The 25,201-nt window shown below is 42.2% G+C and overlaps 1 protein-coding gene across 1 annotated transcript in view; it reads left to right on the top strand.

The window, feature by feature from the left end:
* Window positions 1–327: 327 nt before the first annotated feature.
* Window positions 328–25,201, top strand: part of LOC128758930 (tumor necrosis factor receptor superfamily member 16-like) — a 34,024-nt gene continuing 9,150 nt past the window's right edge. Inside the window, exons 1-3 of the mRNA XM_053865433.1 lie at window positions 328–581; window positions 9,152–9,293; window positions 13,678–14,037. Of these exons, the coding sequence (XP_053721408.1) occupies window positions 537–581; window positions 9,152–9,293; window positions 13,678–14,037 (547 nt within the window). The 5' untranslated portion in view covers window positions 328–536. The remainder of the gene's footprint in view (window positions 582–9,151; window positions 9,294–13,677; window positions 14,038–25,201) is intronic.

Consider the following 25,201-nt stretch of genomic DNA (forward strand, 5'->3'; position numbering starts at 1 on the left):
GCTCTTCTGGAGTGATCCATTCACTCATAAAGACTGTCATTCCATCCAATTGCTTTGAACTTTTCTCTCCCGCTTCATCTATCTGTGCCTCCACCCATGCACCCAGCCGACAGACTACAATGCCATCCTGAACAATAAACGATTTGCTTCAGCATTGTCTAATTCAACTCTTGTTAAAGGCTTTAAAGCCATTGTTGCTCGCATGCCAGCAAGTGCGTGACGCACCCGCGCCTGTTCCTTGCGACACTTGCGTATGTGTGTGTGTGTGTGAGCGTGCGTGTGGTGGGCGTGGACATGCAGCCGCTTCCTCCTGGCTTGGAGCGGCTCCGCTGTCATCATGAGTCCAGAATCAGAAGCTCGCGCAGCGTCCAGCACCTGATGGTCCAGCACGGTTGACCTCTGATGGATTTCTGTCAGCAGCCAGAGTGAAGCGGTCCAAGTGCAGCGATAGCTCGGAGCCCTGAACCCGAACGCAGCGATGACCGAGGAGTTGGTTTCAGCCCGACACATGTGAGATCGCTGACCCTGAGGTGAAGATGCAGAGGACGTACAGGATGATCTTACTCGCACTGCTCGGACTGGTAGGTCTCTCGAGATGTCCCTCTGACCACGTCAACTTTTCTGCCGTACGGCACTGTGCTGTGCAGTGTGAAGGTGTGAAACCAAGTGTTGGCAGCTTGTGTGTTTACAACCACCGTCTATAATTAGAGAAGCCACGCTCTTCAGGTGAGACGAAGGTGTGTTCGTTGCCTTTACCAGTGAATATACTGCAGGTCTGCGCCATGGTTACCCTGAAGTTTCTTTTTAAACAAGCGTAGCAGTCGTGCACAATGAAGGAAGTTGTTGTTGATGTTTATTTATTAACACGTGGTTGCACATTCGGCGTGGGTTTGACAACCTGAGGAACCCTGGAAGATGAAATATTGATTTGCTTTCCATTTTAATATATATTTTTGAATATTTGCGAATTGCGTGGATTATCTAGGATGAAGGAAAATAATGATTATTTGATCTGATCCTAAACAAAGCAAAATAAAAAACTCAATCAAGAAGAGTAAAATTAGTGAACAGATTAAGGGTGAAACATGAGCAGCCCAAAATATTGTAGTGGTTGCTGCCAATGTTATGTGTCTTTCTTGGCTGCAGAACAAGGGCAGACGTCACTGAACTTTGTGTCTTATAGCACAAGAGAGTTAGATCAGATTAAATGAGATCAGATGTGCTTTGTCTAAGAAAATCTCTCATAACCGACACTTTCTAGCATTAAAATGCATTTAAATGCAACACTATTTTGGTGAATATTTGACCACCTGAGAAATAACCTTGACTGCTCCTGCTTGCCACCAAATCCATGTCTTTGCACCTGCCATGTCTTGTGCTTGGCTTGGACAATGTAAATCAGGGTCAATGTGTGCCGCAGCTTGATACTCTATAGCTCCTGTGACTGCCTCTGTAGTTCCACCCTTCTCAGTTACATGTGGCCTTCCTGGACAATGTGCTGCAGTGGGCTGTGAAGGCGGGGGTCGGGCGGGGGGCAACAATTTACCATGTGATAACAGATGGAATCAGGGAATCCTCGGTTGGTGAAATGGGTTTACACAGTATTAGTTGGTCAGGAACAAGCTGTGGAAATGTTTGTTGTACATCCCTCAATGAGATCATATCAACTTGAATAGTCATTGAACACAAAACCTGAACTCAAATTTCCTGGTGGGTAAAAAGGCATTCAATACAAATAAACAAAAACCTCCACATTATTATGCCTTCTTGAAGTATACAGGATGATGCTGTGGGAGTAGAGCGTCTGCGTATAAACAAACCGACTGTATTGGCTTGGGCATCTTAAGATGTCATCTTGTTGTCCTCCCTTGGAATCTTTCCTACCAAATACAATGGCAATAACATCCGACTTACGACCTGCTCCACTTACGTCCACCCGTACTTACGACCATGGCCAGCAGATGCTTCATTTTTTTTTTTATTCAATGTCTGGCACTGCAGCATGCAGCAGCCCAGCAACGCGTACGGCAGTTACACCTGTAAACAGCTTGGTATATAATAGTATTCAATAGAAAAAGTTGCTTAAAAACACAACAGATTGACATTTTGTATCCTATACAGTAGTACCTATAACTCTCGCGTCGGGCATTTTGAATGGCATTCGACTTACGTCCAATCTGATTTCTGACCGGTTGGCCGGAACCGACCCTGGTCGTAAGTTGGATGTTACTTGTATAAGAAGTCATGAGAGCAAAGCTGCAGGACCAGGTGGAGAGAAGGAACATTTGGATGTCTCTGGGTCCCTCAGTCAGTGCATTAGAGGAGAGGGAACGTTTTAGATAATAAACACAAACTATGATTCATGATCTGTCATTTTACCAAGATAATAATTTTAATTAATCATTTTCACGGATTATCTGAGAAGCCACCAGCATTTCTCAACAGTGCGCTCTTTAGAAGGAAGGGTTGTTGCCTGGTAAACTGACTATACAGTCAGAGATGAGGAAACTCCGCTGATACACTGACGGCCGTGGATGTGCTTGGTGAGAACATGCAATATTGATGACCAGCGGAACGTCCCTCTTCGTGCTTTACTCTCCACTTGCTTCAGTTTGGATGAAACGCTGATTCAGCATTCTTTGGGAAGGCATTAGCTCTCATGTCATTGGCACCAATGTTTACAGTCCACGGTCCAGGACTGGATTGAAGCGGTGTCCAGCCCACAGGGCGGCTGCTGTGGAGGAACTCTAATGGCCTAATGAGCGCTGACAGCAGAGGTCCCGGGGTTAAGTGCCTCAAACTGCAAATTGACTGCGGCATTAGGAAGATTGGTGGTACCTCTGCTTGATGTCAGCTTCTGATGTAGCAGCAGCAGCTTCATGTCTGAAGCGAGCTGCCATGACAGTTCATTCTATGTGCCAGTGCAGTCAAGAGACAACTCGCATGATACGTCTCCTCATTGAGTTAATGGTGTCACATGATGAGGGTAACCAAATGGTAAAAATTTGGCTGCACAACTGGAGTCACCTGCGCCCGGCTCTTGCTCCACCGCTCAAGTGTGCGTGCAGTCAGGAGCGGGGCCAGAGTGAAAAACTGAAGAGTGAAGCCCTGGAACTGGTACTATTGTCAGAATTGTCAGCCAGACATTTTGGAACAGGTTTGGTCGCATGTGTGGTTGTTTGTGCGCTCATGTAAATGCATACGTGTCAGTGGGTGTGTGCATGGTGCGAGCGTGCAGTCCGGAGGAGGCCAAGGAGGGATGAGTTGACTGGTTCATTCATCTCTGAAGGCTGATTGCGTAACGTGTGTGTACCCGCTTGTCAATGCTAAACACATTAAGGTCGGCCAAATTTGGAAGCCAGATGGAAGCTCGTGTTTGTATTCCACGACTGGACTACCCAAATGAACGTTTTACTTAGATGAATGAAGTTTATATTTTTAATTCCATTTATTTACATAGAAGTTAATGTTGCATGAAGAGAGCGATACTATAGAAGCCTCCACTTTTTGTCGTGCTGTGGTTAAAGTTACGGCAGCAAGGCTTGGGTTTAGTGAAAGACTGCACCATGCTTCATTCTCTCTGGCGCAGTGCATTTATTCACTTTCTCCCATTTGTCCTAGCAAGCCAGGGCAGCAGGTTGCTGAAGTCTTTCCTAGATAAACTGGGACAGGAAGTCTGTCAAGTCTGACAAGTCTGAAAAAGCTGATTTGAAGAGTTTCATTTGAAATATCCACACACTGCAACAATAGTGATAGTATTTTTTTCCATATTATGAAATTCAGATTCTAACTGATGCTCTATAAATGATGTATCGTGCTCCAAGTCCAACACAACATTAATATTTAAGGACATCCAGATTCTGTCTGTCTCTATGTTTGCTGCAATAGGAAGGGCTCTAAAAAATCTTCAATTTGGGTTAATCATAGTTGGTGTGTGATTGACGGCGGTTGCCTGAGCTCTAAGCGTTTGAAGTTGAATGTCACTTTCAAAACCTTCCCAAATCCAGATGAGACTTCAGAATACCACCTCATGTAACCATGTCTCGTAACCGCCTTCTCCTCAAAATGTCATTGAAATGTATTCCGAACTCTTTGGTTTAGTCATGGTACAAATCAAAAGGCATGTCAAGCTGGAATTCCATTAAAAGACTGAGGCGTGAATGTGCACTCCGAGTTCACTCAACCAACCAGCTGACTCACTGGTGCCTGGGGGGACACTTGATGTTTTCAGAGTCTTTTTTGCGATAGGCATTCCACAAACCACTGACACACACACACTCTCACCTGCACATCTGTGACCGATGATGGGACTGACATTGGTGTCCATTTGTCACTTTCACAGTGCAGTCAAGTGGTGTGCAGAGAAACGCAGCGTAGTTGCCCTACATAATATGCATATTAGCATCATGACGAAATGACATGGAAGAAATAAAATGCAAATTCCTATATGATAGGTATTAGATCACTTTACCAGAACACTATGACCAGAACTTCTGGATAAACAATTCAACATATCCAAGACCTAAGCTTGGGTTTGCCCCATCACCTCCTCCCAGTTACACATACCTTGGATTACTCAGGAAGGAGCCTCCATGGTAGCAGTTTTGGCCTTTAAATTCTTTGACACATTCTTTCAACTGAGCAGTTTTTTTTTCAAGACAGCTGCTTTAAGGACCTGTTTTCCGAAATCAACCTGGAAATTAGTTCAGTGAAAGGGATGTTGACAACCAGCAGTCCTCATGGCCTCATGTACAGACTTGAGTAGATTTCATCCAGAATAGGTTTGTGGTCCAGGAAATGGGGCTCACACAATACAACCCGGATGCACCAACCTGTACGAGATGTTGGACACCCTCCTGTCCACGCCCTCATTGCACTGACATCCCTGACTCTGTCACCATCTTTTTTGACACTGTGCTTGAGTTTAGTAGCAAACCGTGACTGAAACACATGACCATTAGAAGCTCTATACTATATACATGCAGTACCACCCTGTGGTCTGAGGTCATCATAAGATAGTTGGTGATGTCGATGATGTGTCGTGACTTATATGATGCTCTGGAATACAAACGTATGGCCCCTTCCTCTGTGTTCGTTGTTCATGCGTCTCTGGTGTGCGCATCCTGGGATCTCCACTGAGTGCCGCCAGTGGACCAACACCTGTAGAAAACCAGACACCTGTAGAAGCACCGCACATTTCCAAGTGCACTTGGTATGTACAGAGTTTGCCGTAGATAAGTGCGTATGTGCGTACCCACCCTTTGCACGGGTAGCCAGGTTTGAATCTGTACAGTGAGCAAGACAGCAACTTTCAGTTTGTGTGCTTAAAATTGAACCATAAACTATGGTGTTATAGCTAAAGCACCCTTTAACAAAATTGAACGAGTATTCTGCTTCTACCTGCTGCTATAAAATAAATACATAAATTACATTTTTTTTTATAGTAAACGAAAAAGCAACATTAAGTATGATACTCTGAAATCACCATTAAATAAAATATAAGTAATTATAAATAAATTGATAATACATATATAACAAAAATGTATGAATAAAAAATAGTATAAATAGATAATAAACAAATGATCGACAAAAAAAGTGAATTCTTTGTAAAGAGGAGAGTTTTGGTTTATCTGATAGTATACATCAGATTGACCAGAAAAAAAAACTTCTATAAGAACAGCTCCTCTTCTGTTTTCAACCACTGTTTGGTGTTGCATTGCACACTCCTGTGGCCAGTTTCTGGAAGGTTGACATGTAAAAGTACAACAGAGGCTCCTGTCCTCTTCTGTTTCCAGTTCTACCTGACTATTAAATGAGGTAGTCACCAAAACAACAGTTGCTGGAGAGACACTAATCTGACACCCCAGTGTTGCCTTCCTGATACAGAACAAATCATGTGCCACATCCGTTCAATGTGGGGCGCCTCTTTTACCCCTCAAATCCAAAACTGATCCATGTTTCAAGGGATGGGTGCTGTCATTAAGTAACAAGACGACTGAACGTCAGCTTCTTGAAGCCCTGTACAACACATTTCAGCTGACTGTGAGCTGTATGAGCAGCTTTTTTTTTAACAAAAAAAACAACAAACAATAAAAAAGTGTATAATATAAAATAAATATGTTTTATTTCCTTTTCAATGAACATTCAACAGATTAAAGCCACAATGTAAGCTTCACTTATCACTTGTTAAATATGGGAATAAAAACAAATGAATAAAAATGACAATATTCACAGATTATTATTTATTTTCAGATGACAGGGTTTTTAATCATGATTCAATTTATTGCTCATAAGGCAGTGGGTTGCATGCAAACCTGAATCATCTGAATGATGAAGGGACCAAGCTGGGCACATCCACCCCCCTTACCCTGCCTCTCCTTTTGGAATGCCGCACGAGAGGGGAAACACTCTATTGAGACGCCTATGCGTCAGCATATCATACGGATGGCTGACTTCAGAGTCAACGTAGGACGCCAAAGTCCTCTTGAAAGTCGTCGCTATTTGATGTCTTAGGGGTGAAAATGTGTTGTGAATGCTCCAAGCCTCCAAATGACTAAATGTGCTCCTGCTTGCTGGAGTCATCTTTTCACAGTTGTTCCTGGATCAGGAGGCTCACTGTCAAAAGGTCAACCTCCTTTGAGGCAAAGTTATCTTTAGAGACCCAGGTTTAGACGTTTTACGAGCTGCTGCGAATGGGGATGAGCGATTTATTGTGCATCGCTGTGTAAAATATGAACGGTTCCGCATAAAGAGTCAGATGCTTCGCTGTTTGAAGAAGGTGCCAACTTGCAGATCGAGATCACTGTTTTCAAGCAGCTCAATGTCGCTGCAGACACTGAACATCTGTGGAGGAATTACAACCTTGCTCCGCTTGAATTTTGTAGGCTCCCGTTGTCATGTGTTTCTTAAGATGTGGTTTATGAGAGGCTGGTCTATAATTAACCTTACAAAACATGAAATTGTTAGTTGCTTCGGTGCTGGTGCGGAACGAATGAGGATCCAATTGCTGATAAGTAGTTACTGACAGTGGGGACTAATTGCTGAGTGGAGGCTCATCGTGATGTCAGCAATGTTCTCCAGTAACTCATGATACAGTCGGTGACTCAGGTGGTTCCTGAATCCATCTGCACAGAGTGATCCATGCTGTGCTCCATCGCACGGTACTTGGAATGACTTCTTAATTACCAGTAGGGCGTCGCAATATTTACAGGCCGATAAGGAAACGCACGAGAAGTTTCCAGTGAAAAGTTCAAATGTTTTCCACGATAATGGTTTCCACTTATAAAACAGACTAAGCTCACAAAGAGCTTCACACCAAGTTGCCTATTCTTATTCACACCAATGGAGATGAGCAGAAGAGTGTTTAAAACACTCTCTTCTCCTGTCTTTTTGGTCATTTGTGTTGCCAGTACAAATTATTTTTTGGACTCAGTCTGCCAATGCGGTGCCCATACCTCTGTGTATTTCTAATCAAAGGTCATGAAGGGTAGGACGTTTTTACGACTTCCAGCACTGGGAATTTCTTCTGTCACACTTAATTCGAGGCATACGCTAATTTGTAGATGTATTTTAGAAGGTTGAATGTTGTCCTCTCTTAAAAAAATCCACAATTTCATGATGCAGTTTACAGATTTAAGATTTCCTTCACATTACATTTGGGTTGTCACAATAGTAAATGGCAAACTCAACACCATTTTTGGTGCCAAAAAAATGTCAAATATTTAAAAATGCCTAAAAGCGAGAATAAATGTCAAACTCAACACCATTTTTGGTGCCAAAAAAATGACAAATATTTAAAAATGCCTAAAAGCGAGAATAAAACTAACTGCAAATAACTAATCGGTACAGTAAAAGCCGATTCAGTAGTATTAGCAGTGTTTATGGTCCATCTGGTGTGGACCAGTGTGACATGCACTGTCTCATATTCTGTCTGTAGCTGCTGCAGCTGAGTCCTCTGTTCGTGTGCTCCTTATTGAAACACATGACAGACATGATGTAATAAAGCTACACAGGACAAAAGCTGCATCTTTGTCTTACAGCGCTGTAAAAGATGGTGGCACACCATCGCAGCTTGGTTGACAGCTGCCAGGCCAACAGAAAAGTGACCTCTTTTTGGAAATGTACGCTCACGTGATCAAACATTTAAACGATGTTGAAACATCGAAGCCAACGCGTAGCACATAACACATCATGGAGGTGTAGACAAATATTTTTCAGCATGTTTTTCACGGAAAAATTGCGTATCACAATGCCACAATGCTCGCATAAGACATACCGGACATGTGAAGGAGACAGACCCATGATCACGGCTGCATCTTGTAGACAGATTTATTTCTCATCACTAAAAGTGTATCCAGATATATTAGTACTATATCTGGATGCAGCATTTAAGTATTGATATTTTTGACAACCTTTCTCTACATTGCATGTGAGTCTCCCTATCTTTTATGTATGTAACCACCAAAAAGTGTGAATGAATCTGGTGGAAATGACATTATTTAAAACATATTTAATGCCTTTATGTTGTGCTTTTCTCTGTTTCTGATTTTCCCTGCACACCACATTACAACTGTTTGAGAGAAACAGCTGTTTTTTTCATCTAAAACAGCCTCTCATAGCTGCTTGCTCATCTCATCGGTCACCAGTCACATCACTTTGAGAGGTGTTGATAACTTAATGACCACCAGGACGAAAGAAGAGCGGGGACATTACACACATATTTGTTTCTGTTTTTTAAGAACATCTTGGAATGATTCAGTTGGAACTTGTAGAAGTGGCGTAGAGAAGGGAAACGTGGAGCACCTGAAGTGATCCTTGAAAACATCATCATTTTTAACCTCTTAGATGTTGAGTGGTTGCGGTGGGTAAGTCACTTATTACTCCTTCCCTGTCTCACCTTAAACGTCTGCAAGTGTGGGAATCCATGCTAGCCTCAAGTCACAGTGTTGGTTGCTCAACAAGGACATTTTTGCTGTTGAATATTTTTCAGTAAAAGAAGAATCCTCTGCAGAGGCAGACTCAGATTCCTCTCTTGAAGCTGGATGAAAAGGCTGGGAAATCTGAGCTGCGATGTGAAATCCTCACCATGTCGCTGGATGTTCCACAATACTGTATATGTCCCCTTTTTGAAACTTTGATTTTCGATTGACAGGTTGGAGCTTTAGCCAATAAGGAGGAGTGTCAGTCCGGCCAGTACACCGCCACCGGGGAATGTTGCAAGCAGTGTCCACCAGGAGAGGGTGTCGTCACCCCTTGTGGGTCCAAGCAGACTGTGTGCGCCCCCTGCCTTGACAGTGAGTGTAACATTTCTATCACCAATGTCAATATGAAACCTCACAATGTCTCACTTCTGCCGTCTTTGTTGTGAGGCAATTGATAAGCGTGCCAGGCATGACCTTTAACCTCGGCCCTCTGTGGAGCTACGGAACAAGCTGGTCTTAATTAAAAATATGGCATGAAACATGAAGAATTAATGTGAACAAAGAGCTGTGTTGACGCACGGGAGCAAAGATCATGACACAGGGGCAATCATGCATCAAGTAATGCATTTTAATGTGACAACCAGTGACATTTCAAGATTCATTTGACAGAAAAATTGCACCAGTGAGATATGTTCTGTTAATAGATGACTGCGTGTCGTGGCAGAAATTCCCTGCTAACATGTTTGTAGAATGCAGGCCTGAGGAATTTTGACCTGAAATCGAACTAAGAAATCCCTCAGGGTGTGACGCTCCGCGACTGACCGACGGTTGACGCAAGCCATGTACAAACCAGATTTAGTAGAAGTAGAAATGAATTGGCTGATTTTTATAACTGAGTAATTTTTAAATGATGGCTTCAGAATTATTTTTTGAAAATCTGTTTTTTTGGGAGCCTCAGCATCACATGCTCAACAGCTTTGGCTAATTTTAATATTATTATTTTTTGAAAAAGCGTAATGACTCTCCATACAGACATGAGTGGTTGAGGTGTTGGACTTGTACTGGAGTTTAATTTAAATACATACATGCTGTTGTCCACACCTCGAATTCATCTCATGAGAATAGATAGCTATATGCAGGTCTATGCATGTGTCCGCCGCACCTGCAAGAATGAACATTTCTTACAACTTTTGTCTTTATTTGATCATGAAGGTGGTGTTATGAGTAAGCTGATGTTGAGAGGATACGCAAGGAGGACTGATCGTACTTTCAGTTCATCAACATTTAGGGACTTCACACTATTCCCCTATGTCCCCTTCATTTCTCGAACCCCTGGTGTCACAGTATTAGTATTTATCACTCGTGTAGTTTCTGTCAGTCTTGGATTTTGCTTCCTCAGATTTGTCATGTTAAAGCGACTGCAGGAAAGTTATTTATAAACCAAGATACGTCTGCCTGCTAAAAAGCCTTGCCATCGCTTTTCCCAGTGTTCTGATCGACTGTCCAGAGAAAGGAAGAGTTGAGTGGGTCACTGGGGTTGTCCAACATGCCAGTGAGTGATTCACATCACAGGTCATGAGAGAAGTCACTGAGAAAATAAGTTATGCTTCCTCACAGCATGCGAGTTGCAGGAATGATGACGGGGATCTTGAGGTCACATTGGAGCCTTCTGAAGACCTATAATCACCCTCTGCCTGACAAAACTTTGTTTACTTGCTAGGTGTTTTAGTGTCAAAACAGCCAGGCCAAAGCTGTTAGCTGTTGTGCAACACTGACTTTAGTACAGGCTGATAATTTCTGCTCAGTCCCACCGTTCAGACATGAACAAACACAGACTGTACAAGGAGCTTTCAACAGAGGAGAAGCCAGACCAGTTCTGCTCTGACTTGCTCTTCGGGGACATTGCAAAACAGATTACACTGAAGTTCTCGAGAAACTCATGACTATCTTGGAAATTGACTGCAGTGAGGTTATCGTGAGATCGTGAGTTTTTTTGTTATTTATTGCAGGTCTATAAATAAGTTTTGCAGTGAAAGAGAACGTTTGAAGTCTTAGGCAAGTCATTATAAAGGGGTGCCATAAACAACCCAAAAACAGAAAACTGTCAAAAATTGTGTTCTGTTTTGATGGTATTTTTCTGATGATAGTTTTATTGATGTTCAGATTTATTGGATATAATTGTGATGTAAGTCCTTGCTCTGATCAAGAACATTGGAATTTAGTTTTGGAATTTAATCTGTCTTTCATGATAAATTTAGGATATAATCAGGTTGTTGCAGTTCTAGTTGCACCTAGAAAGAAGAAGGAGATGACTATGCAGATTAACCAATGTCCTTTACTGGCTCTATGGAGATGTAGCAGCTGCACTCTCAGTTTCACTTTCTCACTTTCATCTCTGCTCCTTATCTCTAAGAAAGACAGCAGCGACTGATAAATAGTGTGTTGCTAAGAGAGAGGTTGAGGGCTAAAATTTATCAGAACTCAGCAGGATGTATTCCTTCTACTCATGGACAAACTCTACAACTCATGCCTTCAATTTTTTTTAAATGCAAATTCATACGTTTTGCTTCACAAAAGGAACCAATCGGTACTTTTTTCCAATTCATTCTTTTGGTTTTGTTTTCAACGGTGGTTCAACATTGGTTCGTCTGCTTCTCTGTCTGTGTTCAAAATAACTTGAAAACCTGGATGGATTTGGATGAAATTTTCATGAAACATATAAAGTGGGACAAGAATCATATCCTAAAATGATAAAAGATTTTTTTGCCATCAATTCAGAGCACAGTATTTATAAACTCTCATGGTCTTCAAACGTAGGATTCAGCACTATCATCACCATGGCCTGGGTTTGTTACGTTTTTGTTCTTAAAAGGAATCTTTATTGGCAGAAAGTTTCTAATTTAAAGTTGGCTGTAATTTCTTAAGTTCAGTGGCAGGTTGATTTCTCTCTGCTTCAGTCTTTGGCTTTTTGAGAAGAAGCCACATTCAACATGAGGGCGCTAATGGCCACTAGCTGTGGATGACGGCGAATCACAAAATAACCGACATTCATGAAGCAGCAAGCTGAACGCAGCAAGCATTGAAAGAAAAGAGCCAACAGTGATGCGGGCCACTGGCCAGACTTACATGAGGGAAATGATGACTGGCTTTACTAGCCTGTTGGGACTCAAGTCCAAGGAGCCGCACACTACTATCGAGTTCATGACATGACATTTGAAGTACAGTACTGTATCGGAATACGACATTTGAGTGTTGATAGTTTTTGGATTATCAATATTTTTGTATGAGAGGCATGGGGTATGTCATTTTTATTTCTCCAGGTGTGCAAAAATATTTTTCATTTGTTATCATTAAGCATGGTGCTAAAATCTCACCAGTGGCAGTACATGGTTTCACAATATGTTTATTTGGTCTGTCGCTGGTTAGTGCTCCTTTTTTTGTATTGACCAAAAACCCATGAGGAGTTATTGTTATTATTTATTTAATTATTTATTTATTTATTCACTGCAATCCTAGTGTTGTTATTTCAACTTTACTACCCTTCAGTCTTTGTCTAAACACTCCCCTGCTCACGCAGTGTGTTTTTCTAAGCATTTAAGATGAAAATATTAGGAATTACAGTGAAATCATTTGTAATTATCATTTGATATAAAATAAAATATTTTTGTCAGAACATCGTCCCTGCTTATAGCTTGCCTTGATTTCCTCCCACCGCCTGAAGCAACAAAGCTTCATTGATGACTAGGTGAGATTGTTGTCGTGCGTGAGAAAATGAAATGAAATATTGCATCTGTAGAAAAGTAATCATCATCTCAAGTGTTATGGGGGTTGTAGTGGAGGAACAACCCATTGCTTGTACTGTATTCTTCATGCTGCTTTACTGATAAGCTTAAAAGGTCAAGCAGTCGAAACGCAGGGAGGAGTTGAGCTGAATGAACAGATAAATGGAGATGAAACTGAGTTAGTGCAGCTGGAAGGAAGACAGAAGTTATTACTTCTTGCTCTCTCTCTCTCACACACACACACACGATGAGTTGGACTCCTTTTATGGTTGGCAAACTCAAAGTTATGGGTAGAATGTTGAAGACCAAAAGTACTGTGGATATAGGGAGCAGGCAAGGCCTGCCCCCATCTGCTCTTTCCCCCATATCCCACCCCCTCCGGGCTGCTGCCCAGCGTTATTAATGTATTGACTTGCATTATTGATGAATGACATTATGATAATGGCTCTGAGAGCTCTGGATGGGAGGCAGGCGCAGGGGCGGTCTGAGTGTTGTCTGTTAAAGGAGGGGAGGGATCACATGGGACGACGAGGGAGGAGGGTAACCGGTCCTCGAGGTCCACATGAGGGGTGGAGACTGCGGTCTGGTCACTTCTTTGGTGGTAACTGGATCAAAATGTGAGGAAGCTGCAACTGACACCAGCAATTTGGGTCTCAGGTTCATGACAAGTGACCGCTCGCCCATCTGTCACAGGGTCTATCTCTCCTCATCTCTCCTTTAATCTTTGCATCATCAGAGCACAGTTGGTGGGCCAGATGAAGAGTCGACATATGAGATGGGTGGAAACACAAGAGCACTGCATGCCTTACCGGCATCATTGGTTTAGTAAAATATGCTGTGGTCAAGCCTGAGTGTGGACCGGCCTCTTTTATAACGGTTTCATACAATCGGTGCAGTGCTCATGTTTCTCTTAAAAAAAAAAAAAAACACTCATGAGCATATGTGACTTTGATATCTTCTGTCTCATCTTTCAGGTGAGTCCTTCTCTGAAAACTTCAGCCACAAAGAGAAATGTCAGCCCTGCACGCAGTGCGTGGGGCTCATGCGAATGGATACACCATGCACAGACTCCAACGACGCCACCTGTGTGTGCAACTACGGCCACTATTTCAACAGCCTCTCGCAGAGTTGCACACCCTGCACCAAATGTCCAGAGGGCCAGGGCATGAAGTTCAGCTGCGAGCCCTACCACGATACAGTGTGCGAGGAGTGTGGCGGAGAAACGTACTCGGATCAGGAGAGCTCCTGGGAGCCATGCATCCCCTGCACCACCTGTGACGAAGAAGGAGAGGAAATTCAACCCTGCACCACCGTCACTGATACCATCTGTCGAGGTGAGAAATCGTGTGGGTTTCAGATCAGGTGTGTCTCAAACAAGTCATGCATTTTTTTTTTAGATGGAAATTGTTTTCATTCTTAAAGATGGAGCTAAAGTCTTTGATGAACAACAAACTTAAATAGATAACAATAAACTTGAATGATGTGAAAATGTAAGCTAGTTTTGAACCATAGATGCATGATTACAGCACAGACCTCTAAATCCACTTAAAATGAAAATGAAGACAAAATAAAATGATTGATGAGGTTGAAACCCCTACTTTAATAATCTTACAATTTACTTTACTGGCTTCTGGTCTTGGTGTGAAACCGGCACATTGCTTTAAAACAAAAAAAGACAAAACATTAGCCATTAGAAAAAAAGAAAGAAAGAAAAAAAAAGCAACTCATCCTCACAACAGCAGTGGTGATCATTAACTGCACATTTGCATCCAATGTTGAAGTTCCTTCCAAATCACATGGTGTATAACCATTTCAACTGGTTTGCGTTTCTTCAACCCCATGGCATTTCGGGACGTTACAAAAGAAAGCTTGGGGTTAGGATGAGGACACGCCCTGTCGATCATGATCACCAGGTGCTATATGTACCAAGTGACATGGAGATGTCAGCAGAGCGCAAAGCCATGAGGTTGCCTTGTGGTTTAACCCTTACCTCAACCATTCCGTTGAAACGCCTCCCATGGCGTCAGGAAATGCCGTGGGAGGAACACGTGATTGTCATGTTTTAAGTGTTATCTACGCCCGTGGACAGGGGTTTAAAGTGATCCACAAAGAGGCAGCAGCGAGTGCAGGTTTTTGTGACAACCAAACAAACACACACAGTTTAACCAATCAGGTGTCACCTGAAACAAGCAACACCAGATTGACAATCTACTGGTGACAGCCTTCATACTTGAGACCCCTGCTCTTGAACGACGATATAGTGCCGTGTAAGTGTCTGCAAGTCAGGTCTGCCGAAGAACAGAAGCAAGGGAAATTACATGTTGACTTTTTTTAATTGTCTTGTTGAGAAGAACAAGCCAAAGAGCTTTTCTATAGCAAAGGTAGCTTTCAACCATGCATGTTGGAATATTTAATTTGAGGACTGATTTCCTTTATTTCCCAAATTACAGTTGAAAAATAAATCTTCTTACAGTTCTCCTTGTCACTGTGTGTTATGGAGTGGTGAGATTAAGCTTAGCCAAACCTGTCTGACAAGTTTTAAATCATATCAAATGGCACTGGGACTCAGTAGACCTTGGCTCCTGCAAGGTTTCAAGGCATGTCATCTGCTGTTTGTGATGTCACTTAAAGAAACGGTGTCTTTGCAATATCCAGAACATGTCAATGTTATAGGGCAGTTTGTAAATCAGGAGAGTTGATAGGAAATTATACTTGTATTGCTTTAAAACAGTGTTGTGCCTTTAGGGCATCATACATGAATGAAAACTTGCCAGCAGCAAATTCTTTTCTACCCAAAAATGGGAAATAGAGAGCCAAAGTTTCCACCCCACCAGACGTTAGGTTGGGAAAAATTGAACGGAAGTATATCAGGAGATAAAAGTTATTTTCGCTTCATTGACTCCCATTCATATTTTTTCGTTAACTTACCCTAAGTCTTATGTGGCGGAAGTAGATAGGTGTGACTTAGACTTCCCATGTCCATGTCTTGACTGAAAACTAGGATTTATAAAAACACTTGCTCACATTTATGAAAGCTCAAGTATACAGAAGTCACTGTCGGTGGACTGATGATTTTATGCTGAACTTAAGACGCAGTATTTTCAGCATGTCGACCGGCTTGTCATGAACATTCCAACCTGAGTGCAACAGCCTCTTATCCTCCAAGTGACGGTGGATGATTGAGATCTGACATCTTTCGTACCTGAGGACTGTTTCAACTTATTGGTGACATATGAGGTGAACAATGCTAAAAATCCACCAAGCATGAAATGGTACATGGCATAGTCAAGTTGACAAAGTCCTGCAGTTCATTTCATGGCTGTAAAGTGAGTGTAAAGTTAACATAAGCAAACGTCAAGATTGCCAAGCTTACAGTTCCACGTCTGGAGCATTAAGTTTCCTGCTCACAATGTTCTTTGAGTATTGATGCGAAGGTTCAACTCTGGAATTCATCGTGACAGGGCTATTATTTGTAAGATGGCCAAGTATTTATTACAGCTATTTGCAACGGAGCACACCACAAGGAAACAGTCTATCTTAACAATGCGTAAAAGTTTTATGGATGTGGAGTTGAGCGATGGAGTATGCAGTCAAAGGTCGATGTGGATTGAAATCAAACAATGAGGCAGAATATTTGTGGTTCATAGCTGTATGAAACGCCGGAAATCCACACTATCATCAGCCACTCAGCATGACACTGTAGACATTGTTGACCGGTTGACTCAAATGCCAGCTGAAGCTTGTCTCATTGTCTCTATGGACTCATCCCGTCCACAGATACAAAGAACAGACTTTCTGCTCCATCCTGGGGGTTTGGAGGAAGGTCACACCACTGAATTTCAAATGTACCATGGCACCCTGTGGGTATCACTCACCAAATCACAAATTCCTCGTGTTGGCAGTCACTTGCCATTCCAATGACCTGATGCCTCGCAGATTAAATCAACGCTTTTGTGAAGTAACAATAAAAAGAGTCTGTTGAACAGCTAAGTCGTCTGAGGGGCAGCGGTTGGAGGGATGCTGTTATCACAGTGAAGTGGCCAGAGGCACTCTCGGGGTAGAGAGGGCCTTTTGTATTTGTCTCTCAGCCCTTTCGACCAAGAAGACTTTCTGTATTTTTCTCAGTGTGAAAGCGGCAGATACTCAAACTAGATTTGTGTTTGTTTGACTAAAATTTGGGTAATATTTGAATCACAGATTGCACGGGACGTATGACAATATGAGGGTGTTGGGACTGTCGTTCACCTGATAGAAAGCGCCACGGTGGTGAATGTTAGCACTGCAGCCTCACAGAAATATTAGGGGTTTGAACGCTGCTCCTTTCTCTGGTGAGTCATTCATACTTATCTGAGTGTCCTCAAAAAATTTCAACCAAAGACTCAAAAGAGTGTGAGGGACTGTCTTTCTAAAAGTGCCTCTCGCTGAGGGAACTGGCGGGAAGTGATGTTTGGAAACTGAGCCTTGATCTCAGAGCATTTTAGTATTATGCCATCCTAAAAACAGTTTTAGGATAATTGTCTTGTAGTTTGAGGTGTTCCATAAATTGGTGCCATTCATGTTCGACAAGACAAGCTATGTGAAACATCATTTACATGGTGCATGGCTGATGTAGCCTGTCATCTAATCATCAGCCAGTCATCGAACCACTACACCGACCAAACAAAATGTATTTATAAAGACTCTTCTTGTTTTGTTTTAATATAATGCTTTGGCTTGCTTGTCGTGTGGTGATAGTTTCACATGTAGCTGGATCCTGAGCATTGTTGCTGATGGGTGATGCCAAGCTACTGTTACATGCTGCATTGGTTGCGTAATGTTTTTTTTATTATTATGACAGATCAAAACAGACGTCTTGACTCATCCTTAATTAAACAAACCTCTGTCTCTGTCACTCTGAATAGACGGCAGTTCCATCATGTTGTTGTCAGTTATCCATGCGGTGTAAAGTTGGCAAAGATGGTCGAATAACATGGTATTTACTAACTGAAGAGAAGTGCTGCCTCTCGTCCCAGAGCCGTTCAGAATCGGGCTCACAGACAGTTATTGAATAACCATGACAGATGTGTCATTCGTAGCGCTTGACTGCAGCAAAAACAAAAACATATTCCATTGACGAACGAAGAACGCTAATGCAGCTGAATTGGACTCGTGGCCTGGGGGAAGTGTGGCCGCCGTGTGATTCATCTGACATCAAGATTTTAGGAGCCCAAACTACAGGACATCCGTTGGATAACTAACGTGAATTTTGATCTTCCGGGCTTAATCACCCGAGGCCCATGGCGGATGGTCTTCAATATGGTGTTCAGTCCTCCTAACTTGATCATGCCTTCCTTATGCCCATCATTATCTCCTTCACCAGAGCTCAAGTGTTATCAGAGCCTTAAAATCAGTAGTGTGCCAGACGTACAAATGCATTAAAGTCAGGCGACACAGGCCTGAAGGAGAAGCACTCAGCAGAGCCGGAGAGAGCGGGGAGCGCGCAGACTGCCGCTGCCGATGAAAGGGCAAGTTGCAACTTGAGACACTGAGGCCTCACTTGGTTTAGGGTGGGAGGATCAGAACATCACCTTGACTGAACTGTGTGTTATCTTCAGAGTCAAAACTGGATTAGCTCCTGTCACTTCTTGGCTTAGACCTGTGATTTTTTTCCCATTGTGATGATTTAGCTCCCTGAATCTGAGCTCAGCTGATGTCTTGGGGAAAATCAAATTTCCTCCCACACTTCCAAAATGAATAACGGTTCTAGTCATGGCTGGATGGGAAAAAAAATACTCTTTCCCTTCTCTTGCTCATGTGAAAACTTGTTAAGACCCATGAGACTGTATCATGTCGGACAAACAAACAAGGACGTTCTAAAAGCAAGATGCTTATCTGAACAAGTGTTACAGAGCTCCTCTCTGTTGCAAACTTGAAGAGGGGTCAGGGGTTGAAGGTCACGGGAGGTGTTTATTCTAAGGGGGTTTTGGGGTCCGGCAGTATAGGTTTCCATTGGGGATATCCCAGCAATAACATTGAGTTATTCCCAGATCTCCTGCAGAGTTCACAAGTACACCAGCTCAGGAGAAGTTTACTCAAGCTTTTAAGATGATAGAGACATGTTTGCTTGGATACACTGTGGGGTTATAAAAGATAAATACTGGCTTGCTTTCATGGATAACACCGAGGTATCCGTGTATCTGTCATATAGGGCTGTTACAAGTTATGAAGCCTCAAATTTGGACATCTGACTATGCAACCAAAGTTGCTTGTTACCATTATGAAACCATGCAGGTTGTTATGTTCTGGACACATCCGGCCCTTGATATAATGACATATCATTCGATAATGTCTATCATTTTTGAAAGGAAAAAAAAAAGGCTGCTCATTCTGTGACGCACCACAACAGCTGCCAGAGACAAATGTTAAATCTGATTTCTGTTCCGGATTGAACACAGTCATTTTTGGGGAAATGTTACTCATGTTACACCATCCGACAGCTACCAAAGAAAATAATAATTCATCTACTGTGAAGGTTGTAATCTGAAGCGTTTATCCAAGCCCATCATCTTGTAAAGTAGCTGTTCGATAATTTTACAAGCTCAGTCACAAATGACGCAACCGTGTGTAAATTCGAGAAGTTTAAGACGTACCGACAGTACATTATGTCTTGTGAGTCATGAACAGTCAGTTCCTTTAGGCATGATGCTGCCTTTTTTCATGTCCCAAACCAGTCTGTACAGCTTAGTGTAGGATTAGCAAGGAAAGAGTCATCTTAGTTTTCTATAAACAGTCATAGTAAAGTTGATGTGTCCTCAGAAGAAGGATGTTTATTTCTGGATTAATGATGACCCAGTGTTGTTGACACAAAGAGGCTGTGTGGTTGAGTGTTTGATTTATGTAACCAAGGATGGGACAGCCATATTGTAAAGCTAATAATACGTCCAGCCCAAACAAAGTATTTTATTAACAGATGTGTTGAACCAACACATGCTCCTCTGTGGTCGAAGGTCACCTGGCACCACTTGCTTCTTGCTGACAATTCCTTATCTGTTATTCAATCGGATTTTTTTTCTCCGGCAACCTCACGAGAGAAAGCTGGAAACGGAGAAACAGATGTATCCTCAAGCTTTCTTTCATTCTGCTGTTTTTTTCCTCCATGTGATCGCACCCAGGACTCAGTGCACATATGTGGGCTGACCTATCACCCATCGCCTCTGTCTTCAAGTCTTCAGCAGCAGTCCTGCATGCGATTCCGGATTCCTGCCTCTGTGAAAGTTCACTGGATTGAGTCATAAAACCCACACAGAGTCCTGTGTAATGTCACTGAATTGACCGAGCCCTGCTGAAATCAATAAGCCGATTTATTGATCAAGATGTGAGAGAGCAAGGCGGTGGGTGAAGGTCAGGTGGGTGGGGCAGAGCGGAAGAACGGGTGATTGGCCTGAGTGCATTTGGGTATTGACCTGTTCTGGTTAATAGGAGAAGGGAGCCATTTCCTTCCTGAGGTTGGGTGACCCCAACCATCGACAGGTCAGCGCCGAGAAATCAAAATGCTTAATCTGCTAACAAGCTCCATGCGCAGCACTCAGGGTTGAACCAGTCCAACTGGAGCTGAAGCCACGTAAGGCCAAACCTCAGTTCTTGCTTCTTAAATCTTAACACATTATTCCTCTTAAGAGCCAAGAGGAAGGAGGTGATGTTGAAACGTCAGAAACATTTCTGATCTCCTGCATACGCATGATGACCACATCAATAAATGGGAGGAATCTGTCACTTCGCTACAAAGAAACAACCAGCGATCTTTGTGCAGCACAGATGTTCATTGTGTGGCTATAGCTCGCTCTCCTCACCATCCTCAGTCATATATCTCTGATGCCGATTCTTCGGTCACCAGTGACCTTGCTTTTAACCCTTGGGTTCTCGCCTCCACACAGTACTCACTATTGTGATGGTGGCGTAGCTTCATTCGCTATGTCTTTCTCTGCCTCTGCTGCCAAACAAGAACAGCTTCTTTTGTCCGACAAAGTTGAAGACTGGTTCGCTACACATTCCAGAGGGCAAATATTTGGAGGTGATGTTGCATGAGTGCCACACTTTGGTCCAAGGGTGACCGTAACACACTCCAGCTCGTGCCATTCATTCAATGGTCTTGTCCATCCGTCACATTGAGAATCTATGCGCCAAGTTTGTACCAAGACTCGTCCATGGTTTCGCTCATGTTTTGGCCTTAGGCTGCGAGTCATCAGGCATCAAGCAGGAACGTTTTTCAGTTGCTTGTTTTAGAGTGTGCACGCAACATTATGCATTTCCATTTATATTCAATGTTAGAAAAGCTAAATAAAGAACCTGCATTGAAATAGGTAGGTTGGCTCAATAGCATGACGAGGTCCATTTAAATATATATCTGCAGTGATGCAAATGGACCTTATACTTTTAGTAATCTAATTCTACCTCACCCTTTTCACTCATTACATTTATTTTGTAAGTATATTTAGTATATTTTGGGAAGTGACGCTGTTAAGCAGAAGAACATGAACAAATGAATTTCAGATCCTGCAGTTGTGATGCATGGAACAAAATGTTATTACATGAAAAATCCATGAAAAATAAGCTAGTAAGCATATACACATGCAAGAATCGGTACAAATCTTCCATTACTTCCATTACCATCAGCATTTATTATTTTTCTGGCATCGTAACAATGTCTCATTTTACTTCTGGAGCGATGACAGTTACAGATACACCTCCCACACAGAGAATTGCAAGGTTCTCGGCCTGTACGAACGTTACCCAACCCTTTAAATCCTGATCAGAATTCTCCCAGCCTTCAAATGGCATTCCTCTTCATTTTCTCAGCCTGATCTCCAAAAACAACACTCACATTTTCGTTGCAGTCTTGACATATAACACCCACTTTAAAAGATGTCTTACCATGTAAAAACATCCACAAAAATCAATCCGAAGCTCCCCAAGCCATCTGTATTCTTTCTATTTCAGTATTGATATATTTTACAGCCCCTGATATGAGCAGCTCACAGCCTTACTCGTCCACCCAGCTGGAATCAAAAAAAGGATTAAGACTTTTAAGACTCTGTTGTCAGTGAACAACACTTTTTTTTTGTTTGATAATTTGCACAATTGTTTTTAATGTAAACAAAGATTTATTTTTTTTTGTTACGTGTGCTCTTTCTTGCACTGTGTTTCATGGGCTGGGAGACATGATTCATTACTGGCAGCGTATAAAAGGTGATACAAAAGAATTACATTACATGCAATAATGTTTTTTTGTTTGACTGTAGCAAATGTATTAGCTTCCCTAAGTTGGCTTTTCTTGTCTCGCACTATAAGAAACATGTTTGCTTTGTTATTCAGGTTTTCCTCGAGGTTCTCCCTTCCTCACCCTCAAAACTCAGACGTTTTTCATGACATTTTTTTGACTTGTGACAAACAACATAAAACAATCTCAAGCTGCCCAGTGACTTTTTGTTTTGCCTATTCTCCTCTATCCATGCGTGACACTATTGTTGTTCAATCCACGCTGCACATTACAATCAATGGAAGTTGATCAGTCATTTTCCGCTAAGCTCATGTCTCGCCGCGCTTCCTCCGCTCGACCTCAATTGCGCAGCTGCTCTGTCACGCTCACCATGCTTCATGTTGGAATAGAGAGGATTGTTCAGACCGGAAATCTTATACACCATGTGTGGACTTGAAACAACAACAGAAACAATACGTCATGAACCCCCATCTGGTACGTGTGAAAACGTGATACCAAAGTTTGGTACCTGCTTGTTCAGGATTTTAAACAAACATTTAAACTTATTTATATTACAACAGACTCTCAATACAGACTTCAGTAGTTATTGAGAGCCTGAGTCTGAGTCGGCTTTATTAGATCAAGTGTTCTCAGGTCCTGCCATCTGTTTTGCATTATGATGCTCATTGCTGAACTCGTGTATTTTACCATATATTCGCTAGTTTTCAGTTGAAGTCATTGTGATTCAGTACTGCTCAGTAAGGGTCTAACAAAACATTGAAGTACTCTCATATTGCGATACTTGATTCCATGGTACAGTAGTGATATTTTTGCTGAAATATTGCAATACATGACTTGATTGTGTGATATTGTCTTGACATTTAAATTTGTACATATCAATATCGTGTTTTGATTTCTTCTTCCACACTATTTATTTTGTTGATGGCGGGAGCGATTCATTCCTCTGTTAGTTACTGAATTTAATTTAACTAAAACTAGAGTGAAGTCACGACAAAAACTCATATTCATGCGCATATTATTATATTGGACTCTGTTTTTCCCCTCTTGAAATGATGATTCTTATGCTGATGATGCTGAACTTAGACTATGACAAGATATTGCAGTGTTTCGTACCACCACTCCTGTATCGGGATACGTATCGTATCGTGAGATGTCTGCGAATACACAGCTCCAATGCCGAGAAAACTAAATTTTCACGTGACCAAGTCAATGGGGAAACAAGTGCTTCTGGTACGATAGGGTCCTTGGCAATTTAGTGAGAGGCTGGAGATCTGACTCGCCCTGAAGTCAGAAATCCTATACTTCAAGTTCAAACAATGTAATTTACATTTGTAGCTGCCTCAGTTCATGGCAGATTTTATTTCGGCATGATGGCGTTTACATGCAGCAGGAACCCTTATATTGTATCATGCACAACCTATTGTCACTGAGGTATTTAGATTTACAGCTGTAAAATCCTCTTCTATGAAAGTTTGCAGACGACCTGTGGCCAGCTAACATTTAATTTGAGTTGGTTGAGCACTCAGAGAAACTGGACACAACAATCCGCTAGCAATGAATCACTACTTCAATATTAAGTTTTTTTCATCGCATAGATCCCATTTTGCATACCAGTTACAGTAAGTGGTCCTGGCAAAAGAGCATTGTTGTAGGACAGACATGTGCAGTGAAGCTGCAGAGATGAAGAAGGATTGTTGAGCAGATGCTCAGCGTCTGGGTCGATAAATGCGATGGAGTTTCTCCTGTGCACTCTCATGTTTCTCCAGTTGACCTCTGCAAGTGCTGATCACATTTTGTCGCAGAGCACTCACACACATGGGTAAACACACGCACACTCTCCTTCGAATGAGCAAACATGCAGTGGCTTCAAGGGGTGTGTTCTGTCAGGGGCACGTGGGCAGCAAAACGAGACGGGTCATGCAAGGAAGGAGCCCGAGGCCTCAGAGAGGAAAGTGATGGGGCACGTATTGCTAAACAAATCTACTGATCAAAAGTAGCGCAACAGGATTCCCCTGTGATCTGCTTTTTGCTTTCACTTGTCTTCACAGGCAACACCAACGCAAGCCGTTTCTGGCAGCTGGCGGCTGAGATGCAATTGTCGGAAACCACTCCTTTTCTTTTTGTTCAAATGAGAGGCGAAGGATAAGGTGTTGAACCAGCAGCCGAACAGCTGTTAGCGCATTTGAATGGAATAACTAAGTCAGGTGTGGCTGCTGCTGACTTGCACACAAACAAAGAACACACACGTCCATACCTTCGAAGTAAGCAGCAGTCACGAGCAGCAGATGCCTGTCTCCATTAGTCAGCCCTGTATTTCAACGTGCACTTGGCCTCCTGATATCAGATCAATCATTTTTTGTGGGTCAGTGGCTTTTTTTGGACATTATATTGAAAAAATAAAATAAAATAAGGGGTGTGCCCACTGGAAGGCTACTTATACATGACCAAAATCACAAAAAGAGGTAGAGACACAAAGATGCAAAGCATCATCGAAGTTAGAAATACAGAAAATATCGTATTTATCACAAATAAAATGTAATAAAACGAAGCTATTTTTGTCTCATAATAAAAGAAGAGGGGGATATGACATTACATTTATTCACATAACTCTTTCAAACCAGGCGGTTGCATGGTTGCATTTGCATGACTATATGGATCCATGTAACACAATCTTTTTTTTTTCACTGGTCTGTACGCCAATTCTGACGAGTTTTGAAAATGTGCTCCAACATTAAGACTGGTGATGAAAACAACCTCAGAATGTGCATCATACTACCAATATAATTAGACCAGTCCCATAAGACTGATGAAGTCACAGGCCTTTTGTTGACATTAAAGCGCTCAAATGTGCTGTAGTCTCCACTTCCCCTGCAGTCTGTGGAGATGGAGCTGAGGCGGTGCTGGAGAGTTGGTCGGTGTTGCATTCACCGTCGTAACACTGTAGTCAACAGAAACAAATTTTGTTCATTTAGTTCATTAGTTTTATTGGCACCAATCCCATTAAATTTCTTGAAAATTCAATTTGATATGAACATTTTGAGTTACATCTGACAGACTGTTCTTCATTCATGCTGCTTGGATCAACAGTCAGGTCACAACAGTTGTGGAGAACAGTACCTCTCCGTTTGCTCCTGACTACAGAGATCAGCTCCTCTGATGCCACGCCACCGAAAATGTTGAAACACACCTGATTTAAACGCACCTTTTCATGAGAAAACGTTCAGTTTACCACCTTTCTGCAG

The sequence above is a fragment of the Synchiropus splendidus genome, chromosome 5 (assembly GCF_027744825.2).
Source record: "Synchiropus splendidus isolate RoL2022-P1 chromosome 5, RoL_Sspl_1.0, whole genome shotgun sequence".
Classification (NCBI taxonomy): domain Eukaryota; kingdom Metazoa; phylum Chordata; class Actinopteri; order Syngnathiformes; family Callionymidae; genus Synchiropus; species Synchiropus splendidus.